This window comes from Diabrotica undecimpunctata, chromosome 4, assembly GCF_040954645.1.
Source record: "Diabrotica undecimpunctata isolate CICGRU chromosome 4, icDiaUnde3, whole genome shotgun sequence".
NCBI lineage: Eukaryota > Metazoa > Arthropoda > Insecta > Coleoptera > Chrysomelidae > Diabrotica > Diabrotica undecimpunctata.
Genome location: NC_092806.1, coordinates 129,053,755 through 129,074,898, shown reverse-complemented (window position 1 = coordinate 129,074,898; position 21,144 = coordinate 129,053,755). Strand labels below are relative to the sequence as shown.

At 32.6% G+C, this 21,144-nt stretch overlaps 1 protein-coding gene across 4 annotated transcripts in view; it reads right to left on the bottom strand.

The window, feature by feature from the left end:
• The window catches only part of LOC140439996 (uncharacterized), a 994,918-nt gene that overhangs the window by 489,129 nt on the left and 484,645 nt on the right, over nucleotides 1–21,144 (bottom strand). For all 4 annotated transcript variants that reach the window (XM_072530223.1, XM_072530222.1, XM_072530221.1 and 1 more), the window contains exon 2: nucleotides 14,831–14,896. In XM_072530223.1, coding sequence (XP_072386324.1) covers nucleotides 14,831–14,896 — 66 coding nt within the window. The remainder of the gene's footprint in view (nucleotides 1–14,830; nucleotides 14,897–21,144) is intronic.

The window sequence follows — 21,144 nt, the reverse complement described above, 5'->3', positions numbered from 1 at the left end:
ATAACGCGATTCTTAATTTTTTGGCAGCATAACTTTTGTCCCGGGCATTACTCGTAAATTTTGTCTGGTCTTTTTGCAAGTGTTTTTAGTTTTGGCACAAATTGTTAGAAACTGTGGATCGAATTATGGGAAAAATATTAGCGTGTTTAAATCTTCTCGGAAATGTGGAAAAACTCATTCCACAATCCTTTGTTTTTTCTAACGCTGTTATAATTTCCGTAAAGTTATATACATATGTAATTTATATATTGCAAGTACATATTTATTTACGAGGGAGTCATACTGAGAAGAAAATTATTAATTTAGTGGTCCTTACTTTACTAATTTCCTGATGAATCCTCAGGTATGATAACAAACTACAGCTTTTAGGAAATGTAAATTACGGAATATTTTTACAAATCTTAACATAAATTGAAAACCCTGTCAAAGCTAGATTATACGCTGGTGATTTAGTTACTTTTTGTAGAGGAATAAACATAACAACGATTCACAATCATATTGAAAAAGCTTTAACACATATTGAAAAATGGTCCTCTACAAGTTTACTTGGATTCAAAACACTTCTTCAAAAATAAAAGCAATCGTTTTCTCAAAGAAAAATCAAATCCAAACAAAACAATAAATTATATCTACACGAACAAAAATTTGTAGAAGAAATCCGATTCTTGTGTATGACTTTTGATAAAAAATTAACTTGAAAAACACATATTCAACAGCTGAAAAAATCCTGTCTACCTGGTATAAATTTACTACGATCACTTGCCTTCAAAAACTATGTTGCCAAATATTCAAGTTTACTACTTATTTACAAATCCATAATTCGATTAAAACTTGACTATGGAGTCATTGTGTATAATTCCTTAAAAAACCATTGATAGTCACTGGATATTATTCAAAATAGATGTCCACGTATTTCTTTGAGTGAGATTCATTTATACTCGCTACATAAGTCTCTAACTTGGACAGCTCATAAGACAAACGTTTACATTCTAAACCAACTCGAAATTAAAAAAAGGCTGTCCACAACATGTCTGTAACGTATTCTGCAATTTTTCGGTCACTTGGTTCGCAGAGGTGACGATAGTTTGGAGGGATTAATTGTTTCTGGAAACTTTCTGGGGAGAAGATCAAGAGCACGACCACCAACTAGATGGTTCGCTGGAAACACATTCTGCGAAGCTCTCAGAGCAGCTGAAGATAGAGACCAATGGAGAAAAAATTGTTAGGAATATTGAACGAAGTCACGATCCTCAATAATGGAGAAACCACAAGAGAATCAGAGACATAAGTCTCAATCTAAGTTTCTATTGGGAAACTGAAGAACTTCCTCTTTCCTTTAGAAGACAATATCTGACCCTAACTTACGCAACAGCAGTGTCAATAAACCGAAATAATCCAGTACTACATAACGTTTTCGCTGATCGATTTACAAAAAAATTTCAGTTGATATGAATATGAATAATATATTTATATTGATATGATTTCAAATGATATTGATGAACCTTTTTCCTTTCGCATACAATTATATTTATCCAAATTAAATTTTCAATTGCCAAAAACCTCTTCAATTCAGATCCCTGCACCATGGACAATATCTCTTCCTGCTATCGACATCAGTCTAACAAACCTAAGAAAATCAGAGATATCATCAATCGTCATAAAACAAAAGTTTCATACACTATTAAAAGATACATTAGTACATACAATGTATACACCGATGCATCAAAAAATGAAGAAAGAGTTGGAGCAGCAATTTATTAGGAAGACTCCTCAGTAAGCTTCAAATTCCGTCAACTACGACCATCCGTTCGGCTGAATTTGATCAAAGTTCATTTATTCGAACATTCAACCTTATATCAAAATAAATAAGTATGTATATTAATCACAGATTTCCTAAATTAATTACCCTCACTGACTCAATTGTATTGTGGCAACTCTCTTCTACTTCTTAATAAAAAAACATTTCAAATAAGAACATCCATATTTACTTTTTATGGGTGCCTTCTCATGTCAAAATTGAAGGTAACAAAGTTGTAGATAAACTAAGCCGGTATCTAAATAAAGTAACATATTGGTATACAATGATCTAAAATCAATTAAACATGACAACAAACTTGGAACAACACCCCATCAAGGCAGTATAAAGTCAACAAACATGCACATTTTTGGAAGCCAAAAATAAAAGACAGAAAAGGGCAAGTAATATTTACCCGTTTCCGTATTGGGCATATAAGACTTACTCATGACTATTTACAGTGACTGATAAAATTATTAGAACCAAGAAAATTTTACTTTTTGTTTAATAATTGAGCTATAAAACATATTTTTGTGCTCAACTCTATTTTACTGTGATTTAGAACCTTATAAAGTTTACAAATATTAAAAAATAAACGGATAATTACATGAAAACACTTAAAATTATGCATTAAGTCTAATACTTGGTAGTGTCACCCTTTGCAGCAATGACTGCCTGGTACCTTCTTGGCATACTTTCTACGAAACTCTGGCAATTTTTTTGAATTGTTCCACTCCTGTGCCATACTGCTATTAAGCGCTTGATCAATTAACGCTTTGTGGTTATAATTTCATTAGACATTTCTTTCTTCATGAGCTTTCAAAGATTTTCTATTGGATTTAGATCAGGCGAATTGCCAGGCTAGTCGAGCACCTTTATCTGGTTGTCAACAAAGAATTTTGTAACAGTTTTTGCATGCATAAACATAAAATTCTTATTCGGGAACCACTGCTGGACCTGTGGAAGCATTTTTGTTTGTAGTACTCTCAAGTACTGGTACTGCCGCATTGTCTACTAGTTTCTTGACTGCTTATGATAAACCACACCATGATGGTCAGAAGTGCTTTACCGTCCTTACAATGCAATCCGATTTTTATTTTGTCCTAAGTATTCTCATCGCCTTTCTACGAATTTCTGGCAATTTTTTTGAATTGTTTCACTCCTGCGCTATACTGCTATTAAGCGCTTGATCAATTGACGCTTTGTGGTTATAATTTCATTAGAAATTTCTTTCTTCATGAACTTCCAAAGATTTTCTATAGGATTTAGATCAGGCGAATTGCCAGGCCAGTCGAGCACCTTTATCTTTGTCAACAAGGAATTTTGTAACAGTTTTTGCATGCATAAACATACAATTCTTATTCGGGAACCACTCCTGGACCTGGGGAAGCATTTTTGTTTGTAGTACTCTCAAGTACTGGTACTGCCGCATTGTCTACTAGTTTCTTGACTGCTTATGATAAACCACACCATGATGGTCAGAAGTGCTTTACCGTCCTTACAATGCAATCCGATTTTTATTTTGTCCTAAGTATTCTCATCGCCTTTCTACGAATTTCTGGCAATTTTTTTGAATTGTTTCACTCCTGCGCTATACCGCTATTAAGCGCTTGATCAATTGACGTTTTGTGGTTATAATTTCATTAGAAATTTCTTTCTTCATGAACTTCCAAAGATTTTCTATTGGATTTGGATCAGGCGAATTGCCAGGCCAGTCGAGCACCTTTATCTTTGTCAACAAGGAATTTTGTAACAGTTTTTGCATGCATAAACATACAATTCTTATTCGGGAACCACTCCTGGACCTGGGGAAGCATTTTTGTTTGTAGTACTCTCAAGTACTGGTCCTGCCGCATTGTCCAACAGTTCCTTGACTGCTTATGATAAACCACACCCTGATGGCGATGGGTGCTTTACCGTCCTTACAATACAATCCGTTTTGTATTTTGTTCCAGGTATTCTCGTCGCCAATTCAGCTCTATCCATGAGGATCTGCACAGTAGATTCGTTTGAAAAACAAACCTGGAATACTATTATTATTTCAGAATCGTGGACAAATTGATTAACTGTAAACTACATAAAAAAACAATGCTAAGTACTGTTATTTACCTGATTCCAATCATCAATGGTCCTATCATTATGATATTTAAGCCTTTTTTTATTCATGGCTGGTGTGAGTAGCGGCTTTTTTTGCAGGACGACAGGTTAAAAACCCCAGATCTTTTATTCGGCGACGAGCTGTCATTGGTGAAATATTGATGCCCGACTCCTGCATAATTTTCGTTGTTTCGAGGTTATTTTCTGTTTGCCAAGACATTGTATCGAATTTTCCAAATTTTCGTCAAGTTGTTCTTTATACAGTCCACAGTTGCCCTTAAAACTTTAGAACTTGATTCTATTTTTCTGTTGGAGTGATTATTGTTCAATAATAAAGTGTTTATTTCCGCTATTTTTCTTGGCGAGATGTCTTTGGCTTTTCCCATGGTGTTCTGGTACCACTGGAAACTAACAAACATGCAATGTTTGGTAAATTTACAAAAAAGAGTATACGACTCTCAGAATATCTCTAGAAGTCAATGGAAACTATTTATTATAACGCGTAACACCAAGAATAGTAAAATAATATGCACACGAGTTGCAAGCTAGGCTGAACAGCAATGACAATGGTATCTCAGTTACGTATTGCCACGCTCGCTGTGTTGCCACTGTTGCCAGACTATTGATTGTACTTTCATAAAGTGTTACAAGATAATCAAATGGAAACAAACGCGTTAATATATTATACATCTCAATTATATACCCTTTTTGATAAAATTTAATTTTACTAGGTGGCTCTAATAATTTGGTCACCCACATATAAAAGATGCCCTACAAGAAAACACAGATACCCAAAAAATATTTTCTTCTCTTAAATACTGTCAATTATTTCAAAAGATCTGAAACACACATTGTAATACTAATATTATAAACTTTTGGATATAAATTATTTATATCAACTGTCACATTAATCTAAATACCCTAATGACCGTGCGTGATTGATGCGTTATTAAATAAAAAATTAGGATATTGCCAAGATATTCGCAACGAGCATTTTGAACATCTCTTACATTTATATTATTTTTTTTACTGTTTTTTACATTATCAAGAAATAAACAGTGTCACTTATTAGTTTTTCAGTAAGTTGTAACAAATTTCTGTACTCAAATCTCTTTTGTATTGTTACTTTTTGGAATAAATCTAAAACACTACTTAATATTTCAGAAAGACTTAAATATGGATATAGAACATTGTATATGAAATATACCTAGACTATTCATAGGTATCCAAAAATTGAATAACATGTAGAGTGCTGTATTTGAAATAAGAAAGTTGGTATTAGCCACTGTAACATGACACACCCTGTATGAAAAGAGTTTTTATTGCAAAAAATGCGCCAATAAAAATACCAATCGATGCATCTGAGCGTTTTTTTTAAACACTCGCCACATTTATTTATTATCGAATTTATTTCATTTGGCTGTTCCACTCTTTAAATTAACCCTTTCAAGACTGGATACATTCCGCAGATATCCAAAACTTTTCAGACAAAAAAATATAACCAATAGTCTTATAAAGGTGTCTTATAAAGTAGTAAAGTGATATATTTTTTCAAAAATTTTCAAAAATCCTTAAATCGTTTGGTAGAACATGGGACAGCTGTGTCCCAGTAGTGTTTTATATTAGAACCAATGTGTCCCATTAGTAATACGCGAAGAACTTTTGAAGGCAATTTTATTGAAAAAAATATAAAATCGCAAGAAAAAAATGAACCATGATATGGAAAAAACACGTCTTAGATAGTGACAAATCACAGGCGACGTAAATTTGCTGGTCGAAATTTGCTTTTTCAAATGGTTGCCGCCATTTACCATGCTATTTTGGCGTTTGTAAATGCTTCCAGAGCGACCACTCAAGCGTCTCTTAACTTTGGCTTTGGATCTGGCATGCTTTATAAGCTGCTCTGCCAAAGGAACTAGTAAACTCTTTTCCCTTTTTCTTATATTTATAACTTCGTGTATAATTGGTACCACATTACGAGACCAGACTGGTCGTAATCTGGATCTTTCTTCTCCTTCCCTTCTTCTTCAGAATCTATTATTTCGAGATCTCTTTCAAAATCTTGCGAAGATTGTTCTTGTTGATCTGAACCTTCATGAGACTTTCCGTCACTGGATAGATGTTCGTCAGAATCTGAGCCAGGAAAAGGTTCCTCTAGTTCTGCAAGTCACTTAACTCTTCAACGATGTTTTTCAATTCTTTTTGTGTTAAAAAACGTCTGGCCATAATTCAAGAACTGCAAATAGTAGAACTACTCTGACATCCATGTCCCATTATATGGATTATGGAGAACAATGACGGAAAAATAGATTTTATTAGAAATTGTACTTACTTTCAATAACAAACTTGTTTTGGAGTAGTATTTTGCATGCAAAATTACTAAATATGTATCTCAGCAATAAAACACAGAACCATGTTGTACAAGAACACCTATTTCTAGAAAATTTGAGATTATATAATCGAATTGTTGGTAGCCTAACATAACGAAATGTTTAGTAATACGGATATATTTGATTAAAGAGAATTAAGGCGACAAATAGGCTCCACTGAAATTTTTTAAAATTTCGTTGGACATATAGGCCTCACAGTACCAAAAGGATTAACGGAAAAACTCATTAAATACCTGGTTATTGCGAAGTCCTTAACAGGATTAAATTTTGCTTATTTGTCTGGAGTATAAAGATACACCCAAAGTGGTGACCAACTTGGATCAATGGTATCCGTTTATAATAGTTGTACATAAGTACATATACTAATACCTCACTTGATAGATATTATAATATCGAAAGTATTTTTATGATTTTATGTTTAAAATAAAATTGTATCGAGTATTTATGAAATCCATCAAGGAGATAAATTTTAACGTCTAATATGTAATTAGCAAATAAACAGATTTCAAAATTTTTTCCCAAGTTTTTGCTATTAAGCTTTAGTAAATATTTCACATTTTTAGACTTAACACTTCAAATAATACTTCAATTATAAATAAATAAATAAAATATGTCATTATTTAAAGCTATTTTATCTAATTTGAGGATTAGTTCATAATCAAATTTAGATAAACAGTACTGTAAGTAGAATTGCGCTTTAGATAGAGCGTTTCCATTAAGATGTAGAGGTCAAGAACAAAGGAAAAGATCAATTGGTCATGCTAGTGATGTATTATTCAATAATTAATATGGAATTACAGTGTTTTGTAGCAAACAACTTAAATTAACTAAATTGGCCGACATCATAATTTGTAGTAGATTCACCAGCGGTTGCCCTGTTTCCACTTGAATATACCGTATTTTTCGAAGGAAATGAGTTATTATGCTTGGTATTGAAAATAAGAATTTTACAAAGTTTTACTTAAAGGATAAATGTAAATAATCACAAGGAAAACAATTTTACTGATTATATATTATAGTAATTCAAGGTACACGTTGTCGACTATTATTACACATATAGAAGGAAGTTAGATATTTTCAAATATTAAATATATATATTTTGAGGTCATAAATGAGAAATATATTATGTTTAGGTTAAAATATTGATGTATATTAAGAGTATTTCAATATTTTGACTATTATTAAATATATTAACACCGATTCATCGCTATAATATATTATCGTAGGAGGTGGAGTGCCAACCATCGCTCCATCTCTTCGCCAACCGTCCCTTTCAAGTGCTCAACAAATGGATTTTCCTCTAGATCAGTTGTCGGTAGTTCTTGTCTGTCTGTCTTTTTACCTAACTATATCGTTGACGTCGTCTTTTCTTAGCAACTGATTTAATTTGGTCAGGCCATGAATTTGGAGTGTCTACATTGTAAAAAAAATCACCTGCACCCTGCTCTCCATGCTATGGCATGCATACAGTCTGTAGTCAACACCCCGAGGTGTTTAATGTGTATTAATGCTCATACGCTTATGAAACGCACCTGGCGTATCATAAGACCCTTCATATTTTACTCTTTTTCAACTTGTTTTAAGTGAAATGTCTTTAATATTTCTTTCTACTACATACTCATTCGCCGAGTGATTGCCGATATAAGCAATTCTCCACTAACTCACTATAGTTTATTTTTATGAACGAGAGAGTAATTAGCATAATTTTAACTGGTAGCTCCGACCACTCCATGGACGTGCTCAAGATTAATTGAAAAATTACTTTGAATAATTGTAAAAAATAAATTAATTATTTCAGTGTTATAAAGTGTTATGTGTATGTAAACAAAAGTGACCTCTTTTATCACACACTATATTAGAACTGACTGGCCTACATTAAAAAGGGTTTTAAAAAATTCACATTTTTTTTTATTTTTAAAAATTACAAAAGAGAAAAAGAGTTTTTAAAACCGTCCAAGGTATGTTAAATAGATGAATAAAAATATTAATATAAAACTTACAGCTACTTGTTACAAATCCAAATCAGATTCAGAAGATGAACTTTCAGAACCAAGATTTATAATACCTGGCTCGATCATTTTATCAGTAATATTGTCCAGCTTCCACATTTTTTCCTCTTCTTTAATAGTGTGATTTACTGCCTTTTCCCAGTTTTCAGGTTTTACATTATTTACGGCCTCCAAAAACAACTGTTTAACATCATGAATTTTAAAAGTGGTATTTTTTCTTGAAACTTCACTCTTTATCTGTGCCCATACCAGTTCAATCGGGTTTAATTCACAATGATATGGTGGGGATCTAAGTACTGTCATTCCACGATTTTTGGCAATTTCATCAATTTCGTATTTTTTAAATTTTTCTTTATGAAGGGCACACAACGAATAAAGTTCCTTTCTTATAGATCCGGGATGGTACGTAATATTTTTTGAACTCAGCCAATTCTGCAAGTCTTTTTTTAACCACTTGGTTGTGGGCAGTCCTTCTATAAGTCTGGAGTGATAACTTGCATTATCCATTACTATTACACAGTTCTTAGGAAGAAGATCTATCATTTGTTCGAACCATTCTTGAAAGACATCAGCGTTCATGTCTTCATGGTAGTCACCGGTACGAGTTGATTCAAAAGTTAATAAACCACCTTCAACAAAACCGTCTGAACTGCCAATGTGTACTATTATCAGCCTGCGTCCCTTTCCTGATGGTGGGTTTAAACCAGTAGATAAGTTATTTACAAAAGCGTGCCTTTGACTTGTAACAGTTTCATCCTGCCAAAATTTATTTGGTGTATGACCCTCCTTGATCCATGTTTCATCAAGATAAAATATTTTTCTTTTTTGGTTTCTCATTTCCTTTATGGTTCTTAGAAAATGTCTTCTCCATATGACAATATCGCTTCTTTCTAATAAAATAGACTTTCTGGGATTCTTTTTCCAGCGGAAGCTTATTTCTTTTAAAAGTTTCCATAACGTACTTCGACTCATTTCTGGGTAATCCTTATCATCTCGAACTGAGACAAGAACTTTATCCAATGTTGGAAATTCTTGTCTAAAGAAGAATACATGCACTTTCCGTCGAAGTCCTTCTTTAAAATGATATTCTATTTGAAATTTTGGTTTCCCTGGAGCATTACGTGGCATTTGAAAACTACCACATTTCTCTTCTTTAATAACTCTGTAAATCGTAGATTTCCCAACACCAAGTGTACTGCTAACTAACTCAACGGTCTCATCAACACTTTCACATAAACGTTTGTCTGTAAATGATTTAAAACAATTAAATATTAATGTTTTTTCATTAACTGTTAGAGGACCAATTTTTCGGCGTTTACACGTCACTTCCAAATTTTCCATAACACTAGTATACACAATATACTGCACCTTGCAACTGAAGTACCTACTTTTAGTGAACTGTTAAGAATTTTGAATACGCCACTTGGACCTTCCTATATACAAAATGGAAAAACCCACTATCACATTTTCTGTGGAATAAGTTTAGAAGGTAATTATCTAGTCAATAACTGTCGTAGATTCCTGGAATTAAAGAATTAAATGTTTGATTGTTGAAACCCTTACTTCGTGGAATGCACTCATTTCAGATAAAATAAAACGTTTTATTTTATCTAAAGAATTAAACTTTATTTTGCAAATAGGCAAAGAATTAAACTTTATTTTGCAAATAGATAAAATAAAACGTTTTATTTTATCTAAAGAATTAAACTTTATTTTGCAAATAGGTTATTAAACTTTTATTGGTTATATATAACCAATAAAATAAACATCTTACATTCCTTGCAAATTCATTAGTACCTGTTAACCTCCATCACTCCGACACTGGCAACCTTATTTAGGGATTAGTAACCCTCACAACTATTGTATTCTATTCTGCTCCAACCTTTATACCTGGTGGTCATACTCAATTTAAAATTGTTTTCCTATATATTTCTGTAAACTTGTTGACAAATATCTGTTTTTCATTGAGTCACCCGTATTAACAGTTTAGAGATTTGCATACATAATTTATTGTTTTATTACTCTCTCATACATATAAATACACTATAACGGCTTTCGGTCGGATGAGTTAGTAAGTAGTAGGGCACGTTTTTGTCCCTGGGTTGAGAAATTGGCCCTAAAGGCGGATGAACCTATATGTGATCAACGACATAAGGATGTAAAAGGCAACGAGAAACAACTAGATTAAAGATCATCAGATTTACCTAGAACAATAACCATGCAAAATATCGTCAATAAAATAGCCCCTAGTCCGCGGCGGACCTTTAATGGTCGAAAGATACTAAGAATTTCCACGAGAAGACGCCACCCGAATGTGACAAATAACTATGTAGAAAATAAATCGTTTTTAAATTTTGGGACATGGAATGTGAGTAGCTTGTTCGAACAAGGAAAGACGCACAACACGATTCAGGAAATGAACAGACTGAACCTAGAAATATTAGGCATAAGCGAAATGCGTTGGCCTGGTTCCCGTAAACTATTGATCATAGATAAAACGATAACTTACTCTGGAAATGACACCCGAGATCATCTATACGGAGTTGGGATAATTATCTTCAGAAGAATCCAAACAGTCGTTGTAAATTTTGTTCACTTTTTGGATAGAACGCTGTTGTTACAAATATAGGGTAAGCCCTAATTCTAATAAATACACCTGTTAGTAAATTTGTTCCTGTCTTTCCTAAAGCTATTCATCTGTTTCAACTGATTCAACTTTCTTAATTTTTTGAATTTTTTGATCAACTTCCCTGTTTTTTATTTTGGTGACCACTGTTATTGTCTCTGTTATCTCTGGTTTTTATGTCAAATTCTTCATTTAATAAACTGTTAAAATCATTTTTCCCCTACAAAAATTGCCGTATATCATTCCCAATTTTAACATCTAACTTTTCTGTTCCTCTAAATTTCACCACCACCTTTCTAAACAATAACCAAATCACATCACTTACAGATAATCCTTTCAAAAAATATTTAAAAATTCAGATAACCCTAGGAAATGTTCTAATTTTTTTCTGAACATAAAACTCCATAATTATAATAAAATTTCTAGTAATCTCTTAATTCCAAGACTGTACGGTTTAACTTAGATATAAAAGGTTATACCTATTACCTTCCACCGATTGTAAGGTTTATCTGTAGTACGGTGTCTATTTTATCTAAATTCATACTTATTTAATTTAATCAACTTCATCTCACGGTTTTCAGTCAAAATACTTATCATCTAATTAATAAACTTTATGTCAAACTCAATTCCAATAGTACTACGGACCTTCTTCTTCTTTTTCTCCTTTCTTGTATGTAGGCTTTAAAGCCTGTTTCTTCTTCAATATTATCCTCCTAAATTGTTTAAATTATCGCACCATCTTTTTTTTGGTCTGCCAATACTTCTTCGTCTAATTGGTTACTTATCCCGTGCTATTCGTACTAACCTATCCTCTGTCATTCTACTAATGTGTTCGTTCCACTCCTGTTTCCGTTTTGTCACCCATCCATTTATGTCTTCTATCCAACTTTTCCCTATTATTCGTCAAAGTATTTTCATCTCTGTTATTTCTAGCAGTCATCTCGTCTTAGATGTGTCAGGTCTTCTTTCCGTCGTGTATGTTAATATAGGTCTAATTGCTGCTTTATAGATTCTTGTTTTTGTATCTTGTCTTAAGTATTTGTTCTTCCAGATTGTGTCATTAAGAGATCCCTTTTTTGCTTTTAACATTTGTTGTCGTACTTCTTCTTCAACTTCTCCGTAACTAGTTATATCTATTCCCAGATATCTAAACCTTGCTTCATGCTTTATTATTTTCCAATCAATTTCGATTTTACATCGTAGTGAGTATTCAGATGTTGTCATAATAAACTCCGGACCATCGATATCAGCAATTTATTTCAGCACTTTTGTGGTGAAACAACCAACAATTTATTGTTCTGGTAAATTCACTCTAACAGCTAACTTCTTCCTCCAATATTTCTTTAATTTTAGACTTATTCCAAATATGTGTGCTTAGATATTTAGGATTTTACTTTCAGGAAAAATACTGAAATTCTACACTAGTTTCGTTATGTTGATGACTAGTCAGTCTACATTTCCGATAACTCCGATCCAGAATATTAACTACTTCTTAAAACTAATCAGGTTCAACCTAACATGAAATTCTAGAATCTTTCAATTCCATTAATCTCCTTGACCTTTCTATTAGACTCAACAGCGAGTTTGACTATTGTATCTATAGAAAATCTACACAAACTGGACATGTGATATACTTTTCTAATCACCCAATGTCATATAAATTAGCAGCTTTCCACAGTTTTGTTGATCGACTAAAAACAATGGCTATAATTCTAATGTTATCTTCAGACTACTTTACAAAAAATAATAAAAACTTTTTCCAACAATAAGCTTTTTCTAAAGATTCTAATAATTCCACTTTTAAGATTTGTCTATAACTGAATGTCTTGTAGTTTTAATGTTTTGTAAGTTGTTTCAAAAAAAGATATTTTGTCTTGAAAGTTGATAAGCTTTTTTGCCGTAAAGATTTCTATTTACTTCCCTTTTTCCTTGGGAATATGTGCGAAGTTCAATTAGAAATTGATTTCGAACTAGATCGTACATAATACGGTCAATATTGTAGTCTTTAAAATGGAAAAGTTACAAAAAGTATTACTAGTTTGACACAGAGCTTTTATGATGTCCACTTGGATCATTACATCTACGTAATATGATCATTACATCTACGAAACACCTTATACTAAGTAAATTAGGTATATGAGATATTATTAAAATATCCATTAATATTTAGGAATGGGCAGACCACAGTATGTTTCTTATACTAAGACTCTGACCAAATATCGTGGTCTGAAAATATTTATTAGCAACTTTTTCCAGCATGTTCTGTGCAAATAATATAAGGGTAACCTGCATTATAGCAATAATGAAGATATTTTGTCAATGAATGAGGATACTGAGAATAATTACAACATAATTAATGTAAAAAATATTGTAGTCCTGGTGCGTCTTGACTTTTGAAGGCAAACATATAACAATAAGTAACAAATTCAATCTATTCATTCAAATATTTCTGGAAGAAAATTAAAAATTCCAAAACATTCTCCATAAAAGAATCCGTAAACTAATTTTCGAAACCAAATCCCCTTTTATTCTCCATAAATATTATCTATCGTTTCATTTTTAAAATCGAAGACAGTGTGTTAAAATATTAAGAAAATTTTATTTTATTAATTTTAAAACTGTTCATACATCGCCATCTGTGAGAATATACTTGTATTTAATAAATAGTATTTAAATTTCACTGTAAGCGATTACCCTGCCATCTATAAGCGATACACCTACTTATTTGAAATATCGCGGTAGGTTTCGATAAGTCAAATGCTTGATGATGATAGTAGAATTCTATATATTTATGTAGACATCTACACATAATTGTACAATTCTACTAACGTTACAAACTGTTACGTATAGATGGCAGCACACTGGTAAGTGGAAACTTTGTTTTTGAAGAAACTAAAAATAAATAAATAATTATAAATTCACTTTGAAGTTGTTTTCTTATGAAATTGTTTTTATTAATTATAATTTAATTGTTTAACCGAAATAAGATAATACGGAAATAAAAATATACTTTAATTTTGTACCAATTCAATTCATAACTAGAATAAAATTGAAATATATGACAATGACTGAATACCTTAATTATTAATCTTTAATTTTATTTATAGTAAAAATTATACTGTGCTGTATGTTCTAGTCCATTATCTTCTACTAAGAACAGCTAATATTATATATAATATAAGCAAGAGATAAATGTAAGGCCTAAAAGTAACCAATAACCCAATAATATGTAGAAGGTATCTCTAAAGTAATTTAACATATTTACACAGGGTATTTATGTATTTATACATATACAGGGTATGTTCAAAGTAATTGGAGATATTCTAAGGTTTTATTGTGTATATGTTGGCTAATAGTGCGTATGTGGAGTTCAAAGGTGTTATTTTTTTTTTGTTATAATTTTTTAGAGTTTCTCTTGGTCTACTTTTTTATATATGGCACTATATTTTCATTATCATCTATCTGGCAGCATATTTTGTGTCCATATTTGTTATATTAGAAAGTACACCTAAGTAGGGGAGAATTGAAAAAAACCAGGTACCAGTCGAAAAACTGACTGTATCTTGTGCTATGTTAGAGTAGCAAACGTTTTTTGCGGATTGTAATATTCTCAAATAACTTAAATTTGATATACTGATCAGAAAGTAGACAAAGGCAGTAAAAAATAGTATTTTGAAAGCACAAAAGATAAATGGGTGACATTAAAAAGTATACTACCTAGATAGATAATAAATCAGAGTAGCCGAGATACAAATTACACACATTACTGCAAATTGCAAACATGTTATCAAAAATTCAACTTTTAATTGCTTTTAGCTTCCAGTTTTAACGATCATCCCGAAGTTGAGACATTTCCTATGGAAGATTTAGTAAGTTAATTATATCCTAATCCGAATATGGTTAAAAGACTTACCAGTATCGTTGAGAAGGTTTTGTATCGAGTCACTACTACTAAACCCCTCCGTTTCGGTTGACATAGCTGAAACAAAACAATCATTAGTATATTAATAACATACGCTAATCATGTTATTATGGAAATTATTTAAATGACTTCTAAACGTGATTTTCAATGTTTTCGCGAATTTAATAGTAAAGCAACCAGAAACTAGTTTTTATTAAATCCGGTACAAACCCAGCAGACAATAATTGACAATTGTAAAGTACGTGTTTTGTACATAGTATGTACATATCTTGTAAGTTACATTAGGTATAACCAACGGCTTACGTTATAGATCACCAATAAATTAAAAAAAAAAAATTATACCATAAGTAGGTTTTGGTTCAGGAGACGAGGAAATCAAGCACTAAAAAGCACTACAACTACAAATTTTCCGGCTGTTCAACTTTTTATATCCGATTCGGGTGAGCGTCAGGAAAGTTTGTGAACAAAATTCATGGTGCTAAAATGAAAATTGCATTTTGTGCATATGGAAAATGCAATTCCAAAGTAAATAAAAAATAAAAAATTGGCCACTCAGAAAATATCGACAGGAATGAGTTCAATTTGGTTACTCAGGGTTTTTCGATATCGCTGACTACGAATATGATAATGAGGATGGTCCTCGAGCTACCTAATGAACAGGATGGACCTCGTCTTCTAGAGTATGTTAATTTCATTCTAAATCAATCGATAGTCTTTACTCAGTAGTTTTCGAGGTCACTGAATACCAATATGATGCCGATGATCCTCGAGCTACCTTGTACCCAGGGTGGACTTTGTCTACTGGTTTTATGTTATTTTTATTAGAAATCAGTCAAAAGTTATTACTCGAGGGTTTTCGAAGTCGCTGAATACGAATATTACAACTGCGATGGTTTTCGAGATACCTGGTAGAGGATGGACGTCGTCTTATAGAGTTTTATGACATTTTTATTCGAAATTAGTCAAAAGTCGTTACTCGATGGTTTTTGGAGTTGTTGAACACGATTATGACGGCGATAGTCTCCAAGGTATCTGGTGCCTAGGGTGACCTCATCCCCTGGAGTTTCATGATAATTTCATTCGAAATCATCATCATCATCATCATCATCATCATCATCATCATCAGTAGCTCGACAACCCTTTCTGGGTCCTGGCTTGTTCTAGGATTTTCCGCCATTCTGTTCTGTTCCTTGCTTTGTTTTTCCAGTTGGTATTCTTAAGTGTTTTCAGATCTTATTTCACTTGTTCCATGTATCTAAGTTTGGGTCTTCCCTTTGACCTTCTTCCTACTGGTGTTTGCCTCATAACACGTTTTGGTGTTTCAGTCTCCAACATTCGTTCAACATGGCCCATCCAGCGCAGACGTCCGATCTTTATGGATGTTATGATCTCGGGTTCATTGTATGCTGTGTAGTTCAAAGTTATATCTTCTGCGTCATATGTCATTTTCCTTTACCCCCTTATATATGTGTCTAAGGATTTTTCGTTCAAATGTGCCTAATAGGTTTTTATCGCTTTTCGATAGTGTTCATGTCTCTGATCCATATACAAGGACCGGTTTTATCAGGGTCTGGTATATTTTGCATTTGGTTTTTCTCGTGATGTTGTTAGATCTTTGATGTTTAATTAGTTCATTGTATGTTTTATTAGCGATATGTATTCTCGGTATGTAACCTAGGTATGTAAAATTTTTCACGCTTTCGATGTTATAGTCTCCTATTGTCAGATTCTGTAGGTTTCTTTGGCGTGTCGATTTACTGGCCTTCATGTATTTGGTTTTTATTTCATTAATGTTTAGGCCACTGTTCGCTCTTTCTATCGCTCTTTCATTCGAAATCAGTCGACAGTAATTACTTGCTGGTTTTCGAGGTCGCTGAACACGAATATTTCGTTGATAAATGACTTCAGAATACCTCATGCAAGTTTAGACAGCGTATCAACTGTGTGAACAGGTACCACTCTCTATAATTTGGTTTCTATAGTTAATCTAAAAATATGCAAAAACACGTTAAATTAATTTGTGAGGGGCACATTTTAGTTTTCAACCAAATTACATCAACCCTCTAGCGGAGGCGGACACAATCCCAAACTCTTTAACAGAAAGAGAAGTTAAGTGATACCTCATTTTAAAGGTCGGTTAACTAACTTTTTAAAAATACCACACACATTATATTTATTTTCGGTTCTTTTGGTAAATTCAGGTAAAATCGTAAAGATATTAGGCATCAAGTTTAGAACACGTGACCTGTGATTGCTAACAAAAAAAGAAATAATCGTCGTGTTTTGGATAAAGCAGCACAAATTTAAGGTTTAGGCACCTTTACTGTAAAACGCTCTACATCACTTAAAAATATGACACGCCAAGTAGAAATGTCTCACGAAACTGTAAGAACAACACCAAAGTTACATAATTTTCATCCGTATAAAATGCAAATTCTTCAACAGCTTTTTGATGATGATTTCGACAGAAGGATTGAATTTTGGAAAACAATGACGCATTTAATAATTGCAAACCAAAATATTTTACAAAATAGTTGCTTTACTGATGAGTGTATGTTTTTTCTTAATGGACATGTTAACACGCAAAATTGTCGCTACTAGAGTGATGAAAATTCGCGACTTTTTAGGGAAGGCCAGACACAATATCTCTTAAAACTGCACCTTTGGGCTGGTGAGCTCTACTTTAAGAAATATTTGACGGGTTCTTAACAACCACTTTGGAAAATCAAATTCATGCAACTGGTATCATGATTTTGCAAGAAGATCTGATTCACTTTCAACAGTATAAAGCTCCACCACATTAATTTCTTCCAGTTAGACAGTGGTTAAATGATAGATTACCTGGCAGATAGATTGGTCGAAGAGAAGTAATAGAATGGCCACTACGATCACCTGAGCTAGCACCTCTAGATTTCTTCCTAAGGCGATATCCAAAACCAATTGTCTATAAAATACAACCTAGAGATTTGGAAGATTTAAAGTGAAGAACAACATCTGCGTGTAGAGAAGTTCATCCTGAAGTTTTTCGAAATGTTAGAGAGGAGTTTAAGAGGAGACTTTATCCGTATTTACAAAATATAAACATTTTTTTAGTAAGTTACTTTTCATTGAATTTTTATGTTTAATTGCAAAACATTTTATTCTTAAATATCCTTACGGTTTTACTTGATTTTTCCAAAAGTACTGAAAAAAATATAATGTATGTCGTATTTTTGAAAAGGTAGTTGAACGACCTTTAAAATGAGGTATCACTCAATCCCCCCTTGTATTACAGATTTAAGGAGTTGTGTACGCCCCCGCTAGAGGGCGGACTTGGCGGAGTGTGTCTTTTCAAATTGACACACTGTATAAAACTGTTAAAATTATCCAAAATATTTTTTAAATTTGGTTGCTTTTGAGCAGTTGGTAGCACTGATGAAGTACCAGGTGATACATATTATGATCTTTCCTGTAGCAGCTCTTGCCTTTTACTTTTACATGATGTGTTTTTATACTTATTCTGTCACACGCACTATAAGTAAGCTAAGTAAATATAAGTAAATGTAAGTATAAGTACTTATAGCAAACAGATATCCTCCAAGTTATATAGTAAGACAGTGTTTTTTCCCCTCGCTCTATTTCAAATGATTATAAACATCACTGTTTTCTTTTAGATAAAAATGTGGATGTAGAAAGCATAGCCTGGTTTGCAATTTGGTACGTAAAAATTGTGCTGGATGAAAATTGTACGAATTTAGATAACTATGAAGAAAATCAATTATCTGACACAGAAGAAGATAAGGATGAAATAAATTAGAATGATACTGCGATTTGTTAATCATCTCTTTTTACTTAGTAAATAAAATTTGTATTTGCATTCAAGAAATCATATTTTAACTCTTATTTGATATTATATATATTTAGGAATTCTACAGTATTCACTGCCTTCCCTCGCTCAACCGTTTCCATCTGTCTCTGTTGTTCCATTCTCCATCGTTTAGTCCTCTCTTACTCATGGCGTCGTCTACTTCGTTCCTCCAGGATTTTCGGGGTCGTCCTCTTTTCCTCCTTCGTATGGGGCTCCATTCGGTTATTCTTTTTATCCATCTGCTGTCGCTAGCTCTTCTTACATGTCCATACCACTTTAGTCTTTTTTGTTCTATATATGTTAGTATGTCTGTTTCTATTGATGTTCTTTGCTTTATTTCGTCATTACTTCTCCTATCCATTCTTGTTACTCTGCAGCATCTTCGCAGGCATTCCATCTCTGTTGCTATTATCTTACTGCTGTTTTTCTTGTTTATGATCCAATTTTCGGCCCCATATGTCATAATACTTCGCACTAATGTTTTATAAATCTGCGTTTTTGTCTTCGTATTTAGGTGTCTATCCCACCATACTGAGTTAAGTTGTCGGATTGCTGTTCTTGTTTGTCCTAATCTTTGTGTAATTTCTTCCTCTGTTGTGGCCTTTTTCGTGATTATAAACCCCAGGTATTTGAATTTATCCTTTCCTTTGATTGTTACGTTGTCATCAATCTGTAGATCTTCTATGTCTTCTTCACTTGTAGATAGGTACTCTGTTTTCGCGAGGTTAATATCTAGGCCAGCCTTGGTATATTCTTCTTGTAGTTTCTTCATCATGTAGCTGAGGTATTTGATATTATACTTTCTTAAAATCTTTAAAAAAAATTAGGAGACAATGTCCACGCTGGGTATCAGATACCTTCAGAGATTATCACCGTCATAATATTCGTGTTCATCGACTTTAAAAACCCCCTGACTAATGACTTATGACTGATTTCTAACATATATAACTTCAAAAGACGAGGTTTACCTTGGACACCAGGTAGCTTATAGATCATGGACGTCATAATATTCGTTTTCAACGATCTTAAAAATCCCTCAAGTAAGACTTTCGGCTAATTTCGTATGAAAAAAATATAAAACTCCAGGAGATGAGGTCCACTTTGACACCAGGTAGCTCGAGGACCATCGTCGTTATCATATTTCTATTCAAAAACCTCGAAAACCCACGAGTTATGACTGTCGACTGATTTAGAATATAATTAACATACTCCAGAAGACGAGGTGCTCCTGGGCACCAGGTAGCTCGAGAACCATCGCTGCGACTATATTCGTGTTCAGCAAACTCGAAAACCCCCGAGTAACAAAATTAAATTTATTCCTGTTGATATTTTCCAAGTTGCAATTTTTCATTTTATATATACTTTGAAAATGCATTTTCCTTAAAAATGCAGTTTTCATTTTGTGCACTTTCCCAAATCGAATGCAAAAAGTTAAACAGCGATTCATCTTGATGCAGAAAATTTGTAGGTTTAGTGCATCGTTTCCTCATGTACAGACAGTTCGAAACAGATAAAGTAATTTTACTATTAAAAAGAGGATAATCCAAACGAAAATTTTGTCAATATTATAAAAGGTAACAGAAACAGAAATGTAAAAAATAATTATGGATTTACCACCAATGGATTTCTGTACACCAATTTGGCTTTAGACAAGGAGACTTAATTGTTTAACAATCTCCCATGTTGTTTATTTCTTTTCACAAACTCAATAAAACAAAAGTATGATTTTCTTAGATTATAGCAAGGCTTTTTAGGGGGACCAGATACCCCCGAAAATTGTTTTTTATTTGTTTTTTTTTTCTACACAGTTTTCTGAACAAAATGGGATATTACATGATAAACAGAATATGTCTTAATTAGCAAAAAAGAAATAAAATTGTTGCACAAACTAAATATTCGCTCTTCATTTAAAACTCTGAATGAACTAAAAGTAAAAACTATTGATATCACAATAATAAATGACTGAAAAAGAGCAACAAGTACTGGAAAAATGTGTAAGTAGCTAAAACAAAAATGTACAGAAAGCTTAGGTTTACAAAAATAGATGCCAAGAATATGAGGCTGCAGGGTTTTAAATCAGACTTTTTTAGTTTGTGAGCTCTCCTAAAACGTTGGATTTTTTTAACTTTGGAATATGTAAATAAAAAACTGTTAAATATTACAACTTGATCTGGGTTGATGGCATAATATAGAGAATCTAAAAAGTTAGCTTAGAAAACTATAGTCAAATTAACTAATATAATAAATGTTAATTTTCGTGTAAAGTACATGCCTAGACTATGAACAGTTCTAGAAAGATTAATAATTCCCAAACCAAGTAAACCAATCTAACTGCTTCCTGCTATGTCTAAATTATTTAAAAAAATATTTGCAAAAAGACTTAATCCCATTATAGCCAGAAAAAATATTGATGAAAAATCTCTAGAGAAGAACGCTCATTTTTTGAAATCTCGTCCAG